This window comes from Salarias fasciatus, chromosome 22 (genome assembly GCF_902148845.1).
Source record: "Salarias fasciatus chromosome 22, fSalaFa1.1, whole genome shotgun sequence".
NCBI lineage: Eukaryota > Metazoa > Chordata > Actinopteri > Blenniiformes > Blenniidae > Salarias > Salarias fasciatus.
In genome coordinates, this window is record NC_043765.1 from 23,108,808 (window position 1) to 23,124,225 (window position 15,418).

The 15,418-nt window shown below is 42.1% G+C and overlaps 2 protein-coding genes across 2 annotated transcripts; both read right to left on the bottom strand.

Annotated features, from left to right (window-relative positions):
- Positions 1-1,713: 1,713 nt before the first annotated feature.
- LOC115409961 (membrane progestin receptor alpha-B-like) lies at positions 1,714-7,224 on the bottom strand. The gene is made up of 3 exons (XM_030121327.1): positions 7,113-7,224; positions 5,543-5,643; positions 1,714-4,194 (listed from the first exon to the last, which is right to left on the bottom strand). Exon 3 carries the CDS (start codon positions 4,175-4,177, stop codon positions 3,116-3,118), a length of 1,062 nt encoding a protein of 353 aa, XP_029977187.1. The 5' UTR covers positions 4,178-4,194; positions 5,543-5,643; positions 7,113-7,224; the 3' UTR covers positions 1,714-3,115.
- A 2,110-nt stretch (positions 7,225-9,334) lies between these two features.
- LOC115380881 (membrane progestin receptor alpha-B-like) lies at positions 9,335-14,518 on the bottom strand. Its single transcript, XM_030082163.1, has 2 exons — positions 14,418-14,518; positions 9,335-11,693 (listed from the first exon to the last, which is right to left on the bottom strand). The coding sequence occupies exon 2, from the start codon at positions 11,668-11,670 to the stop codon at positions 10,612-10,614; it is 1,059 nt and encodes a 352-aa protein (XP_029938023.1). The 5' UTR covers positions 11,671-11,693; positions 14,418-14,518; the 3' UTR covers positions 9,335-10,611.
- Between the last annotated feature and the right edge of the window lie 900 nt (positions 14,519-15,418).

The window sequence follows — 15,418 nt, forward strand, 5'->3', positions numbered from 1 at the left end:
TGTGCTTGCCGTATTACCGGAGCTGTCTCTGCTGCCACTAACTTGAAAGCCAAAAGATGTAACAGAGGATTTCTAAGAATAACATTAGTGCTCCAGTTCTGTCTCCTGACACACTCTCCTAATTATTTCTCACAGCCTCCTGATAGCTGTGTCACTGCAGGGAAGCTGACTGGATGAGACGGCACTGGAAACACTTCTGTCCAACATAATCAAACAGTTAAACGCTCATTCTTAAAACGTCTCTTGAATATTTTCAGTTTCTGCTGCATTTTCTTTAATGAATGAAATGCATTTTTTTTTCACTCTGAACTACTTTCAGTATTAAAAATGCACAAGTACCATAAATGAAGATGTCATTAGAAGGAGATGTTAATGCTAATAATAATATCATGCAGTTATGAATAGTTTTAACCAGATTTATTGTCTTTTCATATTTATGTTTTAATGCTAACAGCACTTGGTATTCAGTGTGAAACGTTAAATTTATCAAATGTATACAAAATAGGGGTTCACATTATAATAAAAATGCAGAAAACCAACAAAATGAATGACTCTTTGACAGGAAAAACTCTATTTTTAGACTTGGTCCAGGATGACCAGACTTGCTTCTATCCACGCACACACTCCCATCGTTCTCATTTTCCTTCCATTTGTTGGTCGCTCATGAGCTGTACTTTTTACTACTTTTCTGAAAGTGTCTCTTGTCACTGCGGTTTGACTTCAGTTGTAACATTTTAAAATCAGAGATCCAAGACGGCGCTTGCACCGTTTCTGAAATCTGGGCGGTTCAAGGAAAAATGGTTGGAAACTACAAAACTGACCACAGTGAACATCTGTGATGTGTTTCTCCACTTCTTAGAAAAGTCAACCAGTCAAACTTAGCAGGGGCAATTCACCATGACATGATCTCCTTTTCAACAATGGACCACACAGCAGTTGGATCCAGTGATCCAGATCCCCAAACAGTAGTTTCTGTTGTGGCCGTCCCGCTCAGACACTCTCCGGTCATCCATGTATTGTTGCCTCCCTTAAATGCCCGCGCATTTTCCGCCTCATTAGCTCTAATGGGGAGTGATGAAATTTAATTATCACAAGCAGAAGCGGGCTGGCCCCTTCCATTGTGAGTCAGACGGGAGGAATGTGGGAGAGAGTCCAGCGGAGCCGCCGTTCAGCTGACTCGGGGCTTTTTCGCGTTGGGTTAGCCGAGCCGGGCGGCTCGGGCCGGCTCGCAGGAAGACGCGCGGGTCGACGGGAGTGAGTGAGATCTGCGAGGAAGGCGAAAGGGATCGTCTGTCAGGTTTACACCAGGGGAAAGAATCCTGCCGTTAGCACAGGAAAATAAAGGCCTTCCTGCCGGTGCAGCTCTGTCAACACCTGGTGGCAGCAGAAAGATACAGCTCTGTATGAAGAACATAACTGCTGATGGCTGGCCCAGACTGCACAGGTCTGCACTGAAAACACTTGAAAAAGGCACACTGAACAAAGTGGTTCATTTCCAGATGGTTGCTTCACAATATGCAATAAGATAATTTCAAAGATCTATTAGTGAGGAGAAGAACCAAAAGTTCATATCCTGAACCATTCAGGGACAGCAGGTCATCCACATAATAGCATATTTATTAATGTGTCAAATCTGTAACGGGCTTTCTACTCAACCATTCTAATTCAACTTTATCATGTAAGGACCTCAGAATGAAGAACTCCACATCACCGCCACAGCTTGAAATGTTTAATTTTCAAACTTCAATAAATTCTAAATGACAAAACTGTGCGCACAAAGTGGAAAAAATGAATCCACACGCATGTAAACATTGAGAGAATCATCTGAATATCTCTTTTAAAACAAGTACAAACTGGTACAAAAGCGTAGGAATGAAATTCTCAGCAATTAACGAAGTACAGAAAGTTTTGGACTAAATCACTGGACATGTTGCACTGCTCCATCGCCTGATTCTGTGAAGATGTAGTGAAACGATTCTCAGATTTTACCGTATCCATGAACCATCCTTCAAAAAAGAGAAAAACATATCTCAAACCAAGTCATTGTTTCCTCACAATATGAATTATTTAACAGCTTAGTGAATGTACGAGGCAAAAAAAAGTAAAAAATCAGCAGGAAATATGGATGAACTGTCTGCTGATGGGAGGAAAGCTGCAGCTTTGGAGGAAAATTCACTTGTAGTTGTTAAGGAAACAACCGTTTAGATAATATCCCTTATAAGTATGGACAGACATTCACACTAAGGCCCTGTTATTGTCAATTAGAACTTAGAACTATTGAATACTTTGTTCTCACTCCTTTCTTTGTAAGCACATTTTGGTTTACGTTCATGCACAGTTTATTTTTTTTATTTCTTTTGCTCATTTCAGGTTCAGAGTTATGATGCACATAACAGAACAGAAGCATAAACATTGTTGGTTTGTGATCATCGCATCCATCTAGGATCATATCTGGCCGCAATGTCTGCAAACAGTTCTCTGTCCCGTTCGAATGCAATGAAGAGAAAACACAGATGTCAGGGGGTGAATCACAAATTACCAGAGGTCCACAGGTAATTCTAGTCCCGTGGGAATAGTACAGAACACTATAAATCATTGGTCCTTTTGTAATCAACTTTCTTGAAAATCCAGCAAGAAATGTTTGACATTTTAATTTTCAGACATTCTGAAATGGATGGGAGTTTGGTCGGTTACACACTTTAAAATAGATTTTAATATACGTTCATGACTGAATAAAATGGTATGTTTTTAAAAATTTGGAAAAAACCCCCATTAACAAATAAAAATAATTTCGCATTTTCTTAAAATATAACTTAGAAATTAGAAACGTGCGAAAGGTAAATAATTCAATGAGTGGCGTGTAAAAGGTTGATATTTAGTACCAAGTCTGATGTTAAATGAAAACAAGAGGGGTTTCTTTTTTTTTTGTTTGGTTTTTTTACTTAAAAGTTGGGAGTGCAAGCAAATATGAGAAGTATTGTGCACAGATCATCCTGTCATCACTGTCAGATTTCCAAACGGAGACAATCCAGTGACCCAGTGCAAAGCCTCCACTTGGAAAAAGCAAGTATTTCCACCTGTGGCTTTTGCTGTGTGGTGAATCTGTCCCAATCCTCTATTTAAATTTGGCTTTTCGGTCAAAACCTTGCTTCACCTTGAGGAACATGAAGGCTGCGATCAGCGAACACGCGGCCAAGGTGAACACATAGAGCGCGACGAGCAGAGCGGGGTCGCCGCCGCCGTGCAGCCGGGAGTACAGCTCCCTGCGGACGGCGAGCTCCAGCTGGTAGGTGTGGATCTGGCACAGGGTGCAGCAGGACAGCAGCACGTGGAAGATCTGGTGGTTGTGTCCCATGAAGTCGCATCGGCCGGGGAGGACGCACTGCGGCAGCGGGAAGGTGAAGAAGAAGGCCGCGCTGAGGAAGAGCAGCACCTGCCCCAGGTAGTAGACCTTGACGGGGTCGTCCCCGGACCAGGCCAGGAGTCTGCTGTTCACCGGGCTGCTGTCCCAGAAGTACGCCAGCGCCGAGGGAACCACCTGGCACATCTTGCAGACCCAGGCCGGCGTGGGGCTGTGAGCGCGGTGCTTCCCGTAGCAGCATCCCAGGCAGGACAGGCAGCAGAGCAGGGCGGCCACGGGCATGAAGGCCCCGCCGACGTACCCGTACATGGTCTCGTCCATGGCGTAGTAGAAGTGGACCACGGCGCTGCCGTACTGGCACTGGCCCACCCCGACGTAGTCCAGGAAGAAGAAGCAGTAGTGGCACAGCTCGGATTTACCCCCCAGCAGGTGAGCGGCCACGCTGCAGGCCGAGTAGATCAGCGAGGAGACGATGAGGATGAGCAGGGGCCACGAGTGGCGGTCGTCCAGGAAGTCCACGCTCTCAGAAATCTGCCGGAGTTTGGCCAGAAAGACGCAGAAGGCCAGCAGGTGCGTCCACACGTTGACGGTCTCGTTGTGGCACCGGAACAGGGACAGGAAGTAGTAGCGCCAGGGCTGGTGGAGCGGCCGGTAGCCGCTGCAGATGTAGCGCTCCCGGAACTCGCTGGGCACCTCGGTGTCCCGGAGCGTGCTGGGCACGGAGGGCGCCGCCTCGGCCAGCATCCTGGGCACCTGGCGGATCTGCTGCAGGCTGATGAACAGCCGCCCGATCCGCTCCATCACGATGGTCACCATGGCGGCCGCGCAACGGCCTGGGAACGGAAGAAAAAGTAAGAGTTAAAAGTGCAAGAAGTTATATAAGTCACATATAATACTGTTAAAAAGAAAATAATAATCAATTGAGCCTCCTGGTTACGTCTCCAAGCGCCAAGGTTTTGTCCCGCATTTCCATCACTTTTCAAACATCCCGCTAATTGAGACTGACCAAAGCGTCAGATGTGTGTTTTTAATATAAATACCAGCGAGTCCTGTGATCTGTTGGCGGATCCGCGCTGATCACGTGCATCAACCGGGGACGCGCGACGTACGGTGACGGTCCCTCAGAGGAGCACGAGCCACAAACCGATTTACCAGTTTACCACACCGCAACACGCAGGGGCGGCTCAACACAAGAGGTGGCCCGGGGCGAAGAGGGGCCCCCTGTCCCCCGGCACCCAGAAATATAAAAAAATGTGTATCAATAAATAAATAAATAAATAAATAAATAAAGTTTTTGCTTCATTCTCTGTAAATAATCGGCCACAAAACATCAGATTAACAGTTTGGAGCACTTTTTTGTTGTGATTCCCCTGATTAATATATTAATAATGAAGATTAATAGATTAATAATGAAGGACATAAAATCAATCAATCAATCAATTTATTTTTGTATAGCCCAGTATCACAACAACAGTTGCCTCAGAGGGCTTCAAGATGTTACATTGGTTGGTAAAAATAAAAACAGTGAATAAGCATAATGTTAATATGTCAAATTTACAGTAACGAGACAAAACGAAGCAACCACCGCCTTAGACCCTCAGATCCGGCAAGAAAAAACTCCAAAAACCCAGTGGGAAAAGAAGAAATCTTGGGGAGAACCACAGTATGGAGGGATCCCTCTCCCAGGGACGGACAGCTTTGGCAACAGCTAGCATGAGACAATAAGAAGTAAAGCTTAGGACTATGTTGAGTACAGTCTATGTTTGAGCCACTTTAATCATTGATGACAGGTGAAAAATGAGAATGATTTGAATCATTGCTTTCATATATTTCTTACTTATTGCACCTTTAAAAAATGTCTTGCATACAATCAAGAATCCTGATCCATTCTCTTCAAATTCATATCAAACAGGTTTTTTTTTATGAGGACTGTACAGTTCATTGCAAGTTTATCATTACTGTAGTGTGAAAATCCCCAAAAAACAGATTGCAAAAGAGTGACTAAAATCAACAAATTCTGTTTCCATGCACAGTACATTCATTTTAAATGATAAAGTATTGAAATATGAAAGAAAAGATTGATTACTCATGAAAAATTGACAAAAGTTGTGAAAGAATATATCTCAAAGAACCAAAAACATTAACATTTATGCTTCTATTCAAAGCAAATTTCCCATTTACCTTTAGTTTTTACTGGTGTTGGTTTCCTGCTGATGTTCTGTCCTACATCAGGGGTCCCGGAGCAGAGGGGGGGAACAGAAGCATGAAGAACCTTTATCCACCTGTGGGAGAGTCAAAGGGACGATCTGCTATCAGAGGGAGTGGTTATTTCCCCATTTCACATCACGAACATCTCCGGATCACCTTTTTTAAGCACACATTCGTTAAAGGATGAAGCAAGCAAGTGGGCGAGAAGACAGGCTTTCTTCACTTCTGGTTCCTCATGGGACACGTTGTACTGTTAGAGAACATTACACATTGAATTCTGCATAAAATGGGACTTTTAAAATGATAATTGTGCATGTTATTTACTAGAATAATTACAGTTAATTTAGTCAATTTTGTTTAATTTTGGTCACACCCCTACTTAAAATGTTAAAAACAATAGGAAATCTGTTATTCGACCGTGAAGCACCACGTGGCTTGAGACGAAACGTGCAGCGCAAGAGTTGCAGTGAGCATCATGGTACTTCCTTTCCAACACCACTCAGTGATTTTAACATGAAGTCTCCCTGTGGCGATCATACAATTGTTGGCTCTGCTTTTAATCCGCGGGTAAAATTACAACACAAAAGGCCGACACAATAACCTGACTCTGGATCTGCCGCTCAGCTGACAGATCCTGTTCAGGGACACCTGTTTGAGAAAAATTGAAGCGGTTTAAAGGCAGAATCCAGATCATTATAGAACCACAAGAGCTGGTTAGTTTAATAAAAGAAGAACTGATGTTGGTATTTATCCATTCTTGCTGTAACAGCAGTGATTTCATTGACGAACACCGATGATCAAGTGTCAGAAGTTACTCGAATTTCCTAAAGATTGATTGCGTAAGACAGAGCAGTCGTAGCAGCAGCTCAGGCAAACAGCATCAACTCGAACTCTCTCTTCTGGCTTCTCCTGACATGTGCAGTGAAATAAAAACACCTGCACCTGAGCAGACGGCAACAAAAGAGCTCTTATCAGCCGCCAACCGGTGTCGGCCGGTTCTGTGAAAGACGTTCTGCTGCTGGTAACAACAGAAAGTTGTTCTCACCCTTTTAGCACAGTAGCTAAGCAGTTTGGGTTTGGGTATTTACAATGAAACAAAGACTCCACACCTTCTGTTTGGTGAACTCGGTGTGTACATAGTAAATAGACACTTATCCTGCACCGCGTCTTCTCCTAAAGGTTAGGATGTCAGCTGTCAAATAATAAAACTGAGCAAAAAGGCTCTAAAAAGGTCTGACAGTCTGGCACCTGATGATGGTGAGTGGCGGGTTTTCAAAGAAGGAAACAAACAGCTGTGGTAAATAAGTTACAACTGTTTCTGGACGTCCTGTCCTGGAGCCGCTCGCTCACACATTTCGAAGAGCTCTGCGACTTCAGCATACCGTTCATGCTTTCCCCGGGGAACGACAGGTATGAGTGTACTACCTGCCCGCTCCTTCCTCGCCTCCTGAACAAAACACCACATATTTATAGCCCTTTGAGCCCCTGCACTGTCTGAACTCCACCGCCGACACAAAGAAATCAAAGGAAGGTCTTCACTCACCTTCTCAGCTGCTGGCACAAAGACAGATTCTTGCATTTTCTCTGAACTTCAATCCTTGAATTGGCTGAAAGGACGGCGTGCTCAGTGCCTGCAGGGCTAACTGCACTTCCCACACTGTCTCTGGCACGGGGCGTAGCTCACATTCAACCACACAGAAACTCAACCAACCAGTTATGACTCACAACCAGGTTTGGGTCCGTTTGTAAAAGGAAGTTTCTAAGAGTTAGGATACCGATACTTTGCGTATACCGCTATGTACAAATACCTCACAGTCTGCTAGAAAAGCAGGCTCAGCATTAGCTTATGTACCGTTTTTAAAAGATCCACGCTGTTACCATTCTATAAGCTGTGGTCTTTACTTTCCCATCCCATGGACATGACAGATCAATTGTTTCCACCATAATGAAGTTGCTCTTAAATTCACGAGATTCTCTTCATGTAGAACCATTTCTGGCTTCCACTATTCAGCTCAATTTAGCACATTTTCTACCCAATTCTGCATGACTATAAATATATAATGTCACTGAAATTAAACAGATTTAAAATTCGGCTCTTCAAAGTTGTGTCATTCTGGTCAGTTAAACTTGTAGAACCACTAAGATTCGGACAAATATCGTCACATCTCTCAATTATTCAGTCTGGCTGTCCAAAATCTTACAAAGCTTTCTTTTCTTTTCTTCCCCTTTAAACTGACAGACATATATTAGCTTTATAAGACTTAATTCTGACTCCTGAAGGCGCCTTACCAGATGTTAGACAGTGTCTACTCATTAATCTCTAAAAAAATCTTAAAATACTTCCTAATACCTGAACATTGTTTTAGATTTCGGTGTAAAACCATGATACAGTAAGTCAAGCTTAAAAGCGAGCGTGTGAGAGAAAGCAGGGGAGGCAGATCTTAAACATCAGCCGTGTTTGTTTGTGTTTGTTGGCTTTAAACGATCGTCTCCGGTGAGTTTATGCCCCGTCTCTGTGTTTCTCCGCTCACAAACCGCCAGCGCTCAAGCACAGCGTGTCACTGCTCGAGTGTCTCCGTACACAGCATGTAAATCCGAGCGGGGAGACCCTCGCCAGCGGGAGGATCATTGTTTTAGCAGTCGCCGCGGCAACCGGTGGGCCCTTCGGAAACCCTCGGAGAGGAAGTCATCAGGTTCAACATGTGCAGCGCATGTACTTCCCTGATGTTACTCTGCAAATGAAAGAAGAGAAAAGCCAACTTTTTAACTTTACTATCATCATGTAAATGTTAGCCGTTAAATAAACAGTCTTCTGTAAACATTTCTGAGATTTTTATCAATTCCAAAATTAAACACATAGTGCCCACACTTTGTGAATCACTACGTTACATAACTGGGATTGTTTGATATGTGTGCTGGAGATTGATCTGTTTAAACGTAGTATTGTTTAGGCGTGAACACGTCTTATGGGCCGACTGCGAGCGAGACGCTCGGCTCAGACGCTGTGTGGGCGGCTGAGACGAGTTCAGACACATCAGACAGTACAGAGGGGACAGCAGAGCAAATACTTCCAGGATGCAGAGATTACAGGGTTTTTTTTTTCTCCTTCATGTGTTCACGAGTGATGAAGGGATAAATGCAGAGTGAGAAATTGCATTCAGCCTTGTTGTAAAGGTTTTACATTAAATAATTTCACTTTTTTTGAACTATTAGAGTGGTGTGAACTTTATAGTAAGGTTTGGTTCTCTTTTGAGCTCTTTTAAGTCAGTCTTACACATAAAACATATTTAGATATAAATCACAATGTATGGGTGGAAATATTCTCAAATAACACGTTTTTCCTCGATTCCTTACTGAAAACCAATTTTCTATCAGTCTTTATACTATTACGTGCTACTCTTAATGAAAATTATGCAGTATTTGTAGAAAAAATACTGACAAACTCTCTTTTATTAGTTTTACGCTCTCAATGCATTTGATTAAAATGATTTCAGTATATCCAAGATTTGTATTTTATATACATATACATATACATAAAATAAAAGAATAAATCACATTTTCAACTCAGCTTTGTCTCCCGCATGTGGTTTCATCACAGAAACAATCAACAGTGCCAACTCATGGCCTGGCATGCTGACTACATCGCTTTCAGCATTTCTGGCATTTCCATGGAAATGGACATCATCTGTGTCAAGTCTTCTGAAACGAAAACGACTCGTTTCACACCCAAAAATGATTCATTTGAACTCTGATATGATTCCATAAAGTCTGGATGAGACACTTTATTGAATTATTTACTCAAAGTGTTCACACATAATTAAAACAGATTCTGCTATAAAGGCATTAAATTCCACTTGGTTCACATATTGGCCATTAGTGACACTTTGTGCTGTTTGATAGGATTAAAAAAAAAGGATTTTCAGCAGGACATAACACGTAAAATAAGCGATGACACAAAATGTAACTGTAACTGAACTACAGTAAAACCCTAGCTAAATACTCTGTATCTGCAATATACAAATTGTTGTGACAAAAAAGCAAATATTTAAAGGTTAAAATCTCAGACCGGCAATAAACAGATGCACTGTCTTCAAAGATTTATCACCTACGTGCACATTTTTTACCAAAGAATCTGCACAAAAAATAATCTCAACCAGTGTAAAACAATGGCTTTTCAAAGATAAGGCAATATATCACAAACACACACAAAAAAATACTACAGAATGAATGTTAGAAACATGTGACAAACAACTTGTAATACCACTTTCTACCACAAGATGGTGTGATGAGTCTGTTCTCACATTAATGGGTTAGTTAAGCTTTCGGCTACAACCAGACGTAAAAACATAAAACAGTTACGCTTTATGGGGTAGTGACATTAATAAGATGATCTTTTTGCGATCCATGGCTTGATTCAGTCAATATAAAGGTATTAAGAGGCAAAACCGTCCAACAGGATACAGCGTGATGGCGAATACTGCCACCAAATCCACAAAGTGGCAGTGAAAGATGGAAATTAAAAAAGTTCACACTTTTCAAAAGTAATGAAACAAGTAATTTCTTAATGCATTTAAACTACTCCTACAAATAAAATCAACGAATTATATCAATGAAGTAAATCAACTAATTATATCTATTATATCTTGTAGAGACCATCGTGTAAAACACGGTATCTATATCAGATTAAAACTGACAAAATACAAAAAAATAAAATAAATATTTCCCATATTTAAATGTTGACTATGTCACATAATAATTCTATAAGTTAACATTTCGTTTGACAGACAGCATTTTGCACTATAACTATAAGAATAAGCAGTGATACCAATGTGTTGCATTCTAGAATTCATTAGAAATGCTCATCTTGTGAATTAGTACAAACAGACTAATGAAATCCTGATATTGCACCAATTGAATTAAGGGTTACAGGAAGATTAAAGGAAGCTGGAGTGTATTAAAGCTGACAACACAGTTGTATCGTCTGTAATCAAAGCAGTGCTTAGAATACAAGGCACGTGGAGGCTTCGCCATTCGCCGTCTGATTACTTAGACTTAGCCGTTAAGTCAAGCATCTGTTTGACTTTCCTCAATACGAAGGCTGCGATAAGTGCACACACAACCAGCGTGACCGCGTACAGTCCCGCGAACAACGCCGGCTCGCCGCTCCCGTGCAGGCGGGAGTACAGCCCCCTGCGGGTCACGAAGTCCAGGTGGGAGGCGTGGATCTGGCACAGGGTGCAGCAGGACAGCAGAACGTGGAAGATCTGGTGACTGTGCCCCAGGAAGTCGCAGCGGCCGGGGAAGCAGCGCTCCAGCACGGGGAAGGTGAAGAAGAAGGCGCAGCTGAGGAAGAACGCCACCTGGCCGAAGTGGTAGGCGATGGCCGGGTCGTCGCCGGACCAGAAGAGGAGTCTCTTTGCCACGGTGCTGCTGTCCCAGATGTAGGCGAGCGCCGAGGGCACCACCTGGAAGACTTTGCGCACCGTGGTGGGCAGGCTGTGGCAGCGGTACTTCCCGTAGCAGCACCCGAAACACGAAAGACAGCTGAGCAGCGTGGCGACGGGCATGAAGGCTCCGCGGACGTACCCGTGCATGGTTTCGTCCACGGCGTAGTAGAAGTGGACCACGGCGCTGCCGTACTGGTACTGAGCCACCCCGACGTAGTCCAGGAAGAAGAAGCAGTAGTGGTACAGCTCGGATTTACCTCCCAGCAGGTGAGCAACCACGCTGCAGGCCGAGTAGATCAGCGAGGAGACGACGAGGATGAGCAGGGGCCACGAGTGGCGGTCGTTAAGAAAGTCGACGGTCTCGGCAAGTTCACGCAGTTTGGCCAGAAACACCAAAAAGGCTAGCAGGTGCGTCCAGACGTTGATGGTCTCGTTGTGGCGCTGGAACAGGGACAGGAAGTAGTAGCGCCAGTTTTGCTCCAGAGGCCGGTAGCCGGCGTGGACGTAGCGCTCCCTGAAGTAGCAGGGCACCTCGGTGTCTCTGACGGTGCCGGGCATGGAGGGCGCCGCCTCCGTCAGCATCCGCGGGACCTGCCGGATCTGCTGCAGGCTGATGAACAGCCGCCCGATTCGCTCCATCACGATGGTCGCCATGAACGATGCAGATCGGGTCGATCCTGCAGGGGAAGAGTTGAAGAGTTAAAAACCACCAAAAGTCGCAACAATCAATCCATGGAGGAGAAATCTCAGAGCAAAAGGCTTGGATGAAGATTTAAACTTCATTCAAGAAAAATCAGTTCATGGAAATGTGCCAAAGGTGTGTTTCAAAAACATACTCATCTGAAAAGACGAAAGCAAAATACAGATGATCAAACCAACGACATAATGAACTTAATTGAACTATTTCCTAGAACATGGAAGATACTGTAGCTACTTATTACCAAGTAATTAAGATGAAATGTGCAACAACAGAGCCAAGGAGAGGAAAATTACAGAAAATAACTAAATTAACTGCATGTTGAACCGACTCGTTTTCTGAGAATTCTTCGGGGGAATATGTAGGCTGTACAATACATATATTGCAATTCTCTCATTATCACAATATCAACATGCACAATGCACAGAATGTGTCAAACACATTTCAGGTCAGGGGTCACATTTAGCCCAGTTTCACCTCGACTGGACCAGACAGGAAAATACTGCAGTAAAAACTTCTGAAGCACCGGCATCGCTGATGTCTCAGCTCAGCTCAAAGCGCTGAAGACGCCATGAGGCTGGTGTCAAATTACAAGAACTTGGCACTGCATGTTGACAGTGTCAATATTGTTTAAAGGTAGGTTGGATCTGATTTTTTTAGCCTTCAAAATAACCAGATTGAAGCATAATAACCTGCTGAAACAGATGTGCAGTACTTCTGTCCACCGATGACACAAAAGTGAAGACAAAAAAAAGAAAGAAGAAACACCGAGTTGTAAATCAGTCATCACTCTCCCTTCAAAACCACATCCTGCTCTTACATTACTGTTGTGTTTTGATTCAACGTGGTATAAAACAGTTCATTAGCAGTGCCATGAGTCATTGTAACGTAATTCGGCACGTTTGTCCAGCATGAATCAGACACAGAAGTGTTTTCTCTCCGTCAATGGAGCTGTTACAAGAACCTGTTCTTGTTATGTGAAGGTAATCATCATCAGAATTTATAGTTTGCCTTAACTCAGTTAATTAAAAGGTGTGTAATAGTAACAAGCCCGACTGGTTGGAAGTGCATGACATAATAATAAAAACAGGAAACAGTGTTTCTCAATTATCTAAATCCATATTTTACTCACAGATTACAGTAAATTAATTAGCAGACTGTAGCATTGGGTGCTCACCTGCAGCTTTTTCTTATTATATTGTAAAATAGAACGTGGAGTGAGGAAGACGAGCTCCTCCTGCAGAGTGCAGTTATCCTTCATGTCTGTGCAGCTATAGGCTCCTCAAACAGAGCGAGAAGAAATCTTTCTACAGGAACCAACCAGGGAGAAAAATGTACGGAACGCAGCGCCCAGAGAGGGAGGGAATGAAGCGCTGGGCCCCGTGGCAAAGGTGGAGGAGTGGAGTGCTTACCACTCCCCCTCAGCAGGGTTCAACGTTAGAGAGCAGTCTAACATATGTGAATGAATATAAACTGTCACAAACTGTTCAAAACTGACATCAGTGTTGAAGCAGCTGCTAAACACACACACACGCACACACACTCCTCCAACATGGCGGCTTTTTGCTTAAACTTCAGGGAGTGATGACATCGCTCGCAGCGGCCCATTGTTCTCTACATCGCTTTAAACGTCTCTGTCGTCTTCGGGGAAACGGACTTCCTTATCAAAACGTGAAACTGTTCTGGGATCAAAATAGAAAAAAAATGAAGCATTTTCACTTGAAACGTTGTCATGGAAACGGGACCTAAAAAGCTTGATTGATCTGATATCATAAAACCTGTTTCCAAGTAAAGCAATTAGTTTTTTTTATGTTGAACTATTTTCACAAACTGCTGTGACAAGGGAAGTTGTCAAATGTTTAAATCGCAAACGCAGCTGTATGTCATGACAAATGCAATTATTTACCAATTATTTACCAGCACAGGGAAAAAGAAGAAATATCATGTGCATCGCAAAGTACCTAACATCTTAGGTCACTACATAGGCTAAGTTACTTCTGAAATAAGTAATAGTAATCCTAGAACACTTAGGATTCTAGAATTCTAGAACACTTAACAACAATTAAAATAAAAGTAAAAAGTTAATGTTTGCCTTTATTTTTACACAAACAGTGAAACTTCCACATACAGAAATCACTTTTTTTTTATTCTTATTTATTCCTAAACTTCACAGTAATGAAAAGAAAAAAAATTCAATTTTTTTAAAGATCATAACATCAGCTGGAATACCTATTTTTTCCACCAATACTTTTTTTATATATATATATATTTAAACGAAAGTCTGTAGGAAGTAAACTGTATTTGCTATGGTGCTGTTTTTATACCTAACTTCACCCTGCACATTTGTGTGCGTGTGTCATACCTGTACATTGATGTTTCTATAAACATTGAAAACCTAAACAAACTGTACTTTTCCAGCTCCCATGAGAGTAATCGCATTACTTGTTCATTTTGAAAAGGTAACTAAAGACTTCATCCAGTTCAAACGGAGAGTTTTAGAGGATTTATGAAGTTTAAAAAGTGACATTCACACCTCATGCTGAACTGATCTCAACCTGCAGGAGTGTCAGCCTCACGTGGACAGCCACAAAGACTCCTGGGAGGTTCTTCTCTAAACTAAACAAGGAGTTCATCAGGCAGGAGAGGAGAGTTTCTCGGTGAACGACCTGAAGCTTCTCTTCCAGTTTGGTCACTTTTCACCCACCTGGAGAAGATCTGCGGAGTCCCTCAGGCTCTCGGTCCTCTTCCTCTTCCTCTCGTGCCCTCTGAAGACATCCAGCACGCTCCACTGTGGCTTCTAGCGATCCGTCAAGGTACTGAGACTCACAGCAGCAGGATGGAGCCCAATGACCGGAAGTGCTCTGAACAATAAAAGCATCCGAATTTATTCTTATTCTTATTCTTATTCTTATTCTTATTCTTATTCTTATTCTTATTCTTGTTAGGGCTGTCACTTTAGTGCATTAATTAGATTAATCAATTACACGCAAATTAGTGCACTAAAAAAAATTAATCTCAGATTAATTATAACACGCCTGAGTGGCAATTCAATGTGAATGGAACTATTGTCTTATTTAGAGTCATGTTATACTTGTAGTATTCATTTTAAATTGCTGTATTAAGTTAGTATTAGTGTTCATTTTGAATTTAGTTTTGTGGTAAGTGGCTATTTGAGACTCAGCCTTATCTTATTTCAGATTTTTTTTTTTATCAATATTTGTACTGCATTTTTTAATAGTGCAACAGGCCGAATTGGTTTGCTGGCACGTACTTAAGCTTTTCCTTCTTTTGAATTTCTTTAATGAAACACACTGAAAGTGTTATTTAAGTTGCCTGATTGGGCTTAGGATTTATTTTGAACAAGACGTCCTGACTTACCTTTCATTCATCATTAACAAAAATGTGGATTTCAAATCTTCTCTTCTCGGTGTATTCATTTGATGAGTCATGCACTACAATTCTGTAATGTCCCAGAATTCGAATTCTTCACTTGGGGACCTAAAGCAGATATGAGATTAAAATGTGATTAATTAAATTAGTTAATTACAAATTCTATAATTATTTAGATTAATTTTTTGATGGCATGACAGCACTTATTATTATTATTATTATTATTATCATTATTAGTTAGACCACAAAAAAATAAATTAATAAATTTTGTCAATAGCCTAATTATTTGAATGAATGAATAACACATTTGTAACT

Bases quoted from the DNA above. Each gene is read 5' to 3' on its own strand.
- LOC115409961 (XM_030121327.1), bottom strand. From the start codon at position 4,177: ATGGTGACCATCGTGATGGAGCGGATCGGGCGGCTGTTCATCAGCCTG.
- LOC115380881 (XM_030082163.1), bottom strand. From the start codon at position 11,670: ATGGCGACCATCGTGATGGAGCGAATCGGGCGGCTGTTCATCAGCCTG.